The sequence below is a fragment of the Urtica dioica genome, chromosome 8, assembly GCF_054948205.1.
Source record: "Urtica dioica subsp. dioica isolate 48M chromosome 8, U.dioica_male_clone48M_v1_H2, whole genome shotgun sequence".
Classification (NCBI taxonomy): domain Eukaryota; kingdom Viridiplantae; phylum Streptophyta; class Magnoliopsida; order Rosales; family Urticaceae; genus Urtica; species Urtica dioica.
In genome coordinates, this window is record NC_142763.1 from 28,094,953 (window position 1) to 28,098,578 (window position 3,626).

Here is a 3,626-nt window from a genome sequence, read left to right on the forward strand (position 1 = left end):
TCACAGACCAAATGAAGAATGATCTCTAACTTTGCTTTTGTGACCATTCAGTAAATAACAAAAGTAATTAAAAAAAGATATTTCATTAATAGTATATTTGTACCGACATATGATGAAGTCATACTTTTGGATTAATTTTGACTTATTGGATTTTGGTCCTAAAGTATTAAGGAGATCATAATTTATTAATAGTTCCAACATCAAATTGGTGCAACTTTTACACCAAATTATTGCAACTATCACATCAAACACTGTTTTCATCTCAAGCCCACAACACCAATTCCCAACAAAAAAGAATACTCTCTATTTTTAATTTTCAATATGATTTCATATCAATTGCATACCAATCCCTCTATTGATTTGTTATATCAATAGTAATCTTATAAATATTAAATTATTTTTCTAAATAAAAAATCAAATTAATTTATAATAATATTAAATATTATGTTAGTGTCACAAAATTAATAAAAAATAATAATGATAAGTCACCTTGAAAAAAAAAACAGATTTTGAGATTAAATTCATAGGTTAAAGATTACATAAACATTGCATTTTATAGGTAAACTAAAATACTCAAAATAAATTAAACAAAAAAAAATAAAGAATAGTTCTTTTGTTCAAGGAATTTAGTTTTGTATTTTTATTTGATTATGCACGTACTTGTATTTTGTTTTCTCTATAATGTCGTGTGTGTTAAGTTTAATTTTTATTGAGGTTGTAATTGTATTTTTATTAGTAGAATTGATGTGATATTTTATTTATTATGTATTGTGTTTCATTAATGTTATGTACTTATGTTATCTTATTTACTCTGTTTTTCAATTAATGATATGTAATTTATTAAAATAAAGTATTTAAACTAGGGTCAAGTTATACTAATTAAGTGTAGATGAATAATAGTTCCACACCAAATTTAGTGTGAAAGTATTTATCACATTAAATTTTGCATCAATTTAGTATAATATATAGTATGAATGGGTGTAATTTCCACACTAAATGTGTCACTTTCTACATTAATTTAGTGTGGGTTAGAGATGGTATAAACGGATACATATAAATGGGTCAATGCATCAACGCCGTGACTTAGGGAGTCGGCCCCACCACTTCCAAAACCATTTTCATCTCTCTATATGCATCATTGACCAAAAGTTAAATTATACTTAATTATTAACAAAACATAGGATCGATATTTATTCACGAAGTTCATACTTCATATCATATTCTTATCTTAGTAAACATCAGATCTTTCATGATGAGTTGTAATAAAACTTTGAATTGTGATTATGAACATTAAGGTAAACTCTACTGGTTATAATTGTAAGGTTTACGACATTGATGCATATTTGTGTGTAGATTTTATGTGTATAATTCTATACCTATTGAATTTGAAAAAAGAAAAGAAACAGACCGTTAAGATGGTGCAAAATAACTGTTCATTTAATGTGAAATGGAAAATATAGAAATAAACTAATTTGTCTTTGGCTTAATTTTATTTAATGATGTTTTATTTATTTCATTATCATATTAGAAGCATGCTTAACGAGTCACGTATGTTCGTTGACTATCACCACGAATAACGAAAACTAAAAATAAAATAATAAAAAGACCATTAGCTTTGTAACAAAACCTAGCCAAATGAAAGAAAACCCAATCACTACTCAGTAGACGCTAAATATTCCACAATGTGAAACCGCCCAACGTGGAAAATCAGGATACTCTCGAGAAACTTCACTAGGCTGAATATTCTTGGCGTCTTATTCGTAGACCTTGGAAAAAGGCAGACTTGGAGCTTCTTTAAAATGGTTCTTTATTCTGATTTTCACTTCATTCCTTGAAATAATTTTAGGGGTTACGGTTTTCGGGGAGCAAAAGAAGATCCCGAGCCAAGTCGCCGGTGATGGGAAAGGTGTTGTGCTCGGAGCTGAACGATGGTGGTCTCGACCTCTCGGGATTTCTAGTTGTGATCGCCATCGCTCTCGCGCTCATGCTCATCTGTAGACCGCCCCCGAGGCAAAGAGTTTTCACCGTGCATCGCGTCTATTGATCAATATCTCGTCCATATATTATATACACAAAAAGCATTCTTCTTGCTTTTAGTTTTGCTTAGAAAAGTAATGTTGCTGCTTTCTGTATCTGTGAAAAACTCGATTCAAGATGATTAATAGTACTTAATATAACATGACGGTTTGAAATATGCGCGCTCTATTACAAGATGCGAATCATCTAGCGATTAAACAAAACAAGTCTCTTTCTTTAGCGGCTGCTCTGCGAGCCTTGAATAGATTCCAACAAGCGCTCGATTCTGTACTTCATGACGGGCTGGCCGTGGCGGGTCTTCTTGAACATTTTGACTTTATCGGCCTTCCTCCGAGCCTCCTTGGCTTGCCTCTCCTCGTTCTTGGCTTTGATGACCGCCTCTCTTTCCCTTCTCTCCTTTTCCAACTCTTCACTCTTCTTCTTGTATATCTCTCCCAGACTGTACTTGGCCTTGTTGTCTCTGCTCTTGCTTCTCTTGTTCGCTCCGCTCGTGTTTTCCGAACCATCACCGACCTTGGGTTCAATCTGTTGACCCTCCTTTTTAACCGACTTGTTGAACTTGCTGATGTATTTAGCGTTCTTGTAGAACTCCCTTTGCTTTTCTAAAAACGAAACGAGTCAGTTTATACTTGCACTTGATGCAACAAAATAGACAGTTACAGTAACGATTCCATTAACGATCATAGCAGAATGTGGTAGCATAAAATTGTTATAGAATTCGGGTTTAACATTCACTCTCGCTCAGCAGGGAATTTACATTTTCCCATAAACCAATTTGTTTCCTTCACTCAATCTTATGAAAACAAACATCGATGGAAATTGCATAGTTGCTTTGGAAATAACCTTACAAGCATAAAAAAAAAATGTTGTCGAGTCGACGAGAAAAGCAAAGTAAGCAACGGAAAAGTGTCGAATTTTCATCAAGCAGACCAAGACTATGAATTTGGCGACAAGAACAAAAATATAACTGCAAAAGTTCGAAATTATAAAGGAAAGGATAGGGGTTTTTACTGATTGTAGCTGGATTATAGAAGTTGGGGTCGGACGTGTGCTTGGGCTTCTGATATTTTCTTTTCTTCATGTTGATCGATTTCGAGCCGCCAATTTCGACTCTCTTTCCCTCGTCTTTCTGTGGCCGATTGTCCTTCTTCATTACTGAAGATTTTAGTGGTGATAGAAAAACGGAGAGAGTTTCGACCGACGAATTGATCAATTTGGGGAAAAGTAAGACTTATTATCGGAAAGAAAACCCTAATCAAGAGATTCGTGCGCTTGTAAAGAGGTTAAAGGCGTCGCTGTGCTAGCTGCGTTTTGTTTTTATTTTTATCTTTGTACTACTTTCTTTTTGACCATATAATGTTAAATAAAACTTTAATTTTACTTTTTGCGTGTAAAACAAGGGCTAATTATATTAACATTCCAATACTTCACCATTCTTTTAGTTTTATTTTATTAGAAAAATAACACACTGTATTTGCAATAAATTAATTAAAGAATAATTAATTGATTTACTGTCGTCATTGTTAAACCGTTTTTTGGATTAATACTTACGGCCACGTGTCTTCGAATCCGTGGGATTAGTGATGAAA

General features: G+C 33.1%; 1 protein-coding gene across 1 annotated transcript; it reads right to left on the minus strand.

Moving 5' to 3' along the window:
* Nucleotides 1-2,155: 2,155 nt before the first annotated feature.
* On the minus strand, nucleotides 2,156-3,361 carry LOC149388869 (rRNA-processing protein). Its single transcript, XM_089621589.1, has 2 exons — nucleotides 3,049-3,361; nucleotides 2,156-2,639 (listed from the first exon to the last, which is right to left on the minus strand). Exons 1-2 carry the CDS (start codon nucleotides 3,188-3,190, stop codon nucleotides 2,254-2,256), a joined length of 528 nt encoding a protein of 175 aa, XP_089477715.1. The 5' UTR covers nucleotides 3,191-3,361; the 3' UTR covers nucleotides 2,156-2,253.
* Between the last annotated feature and the right edge of the window lie 265 nt (nucleotides 3,362-3,626).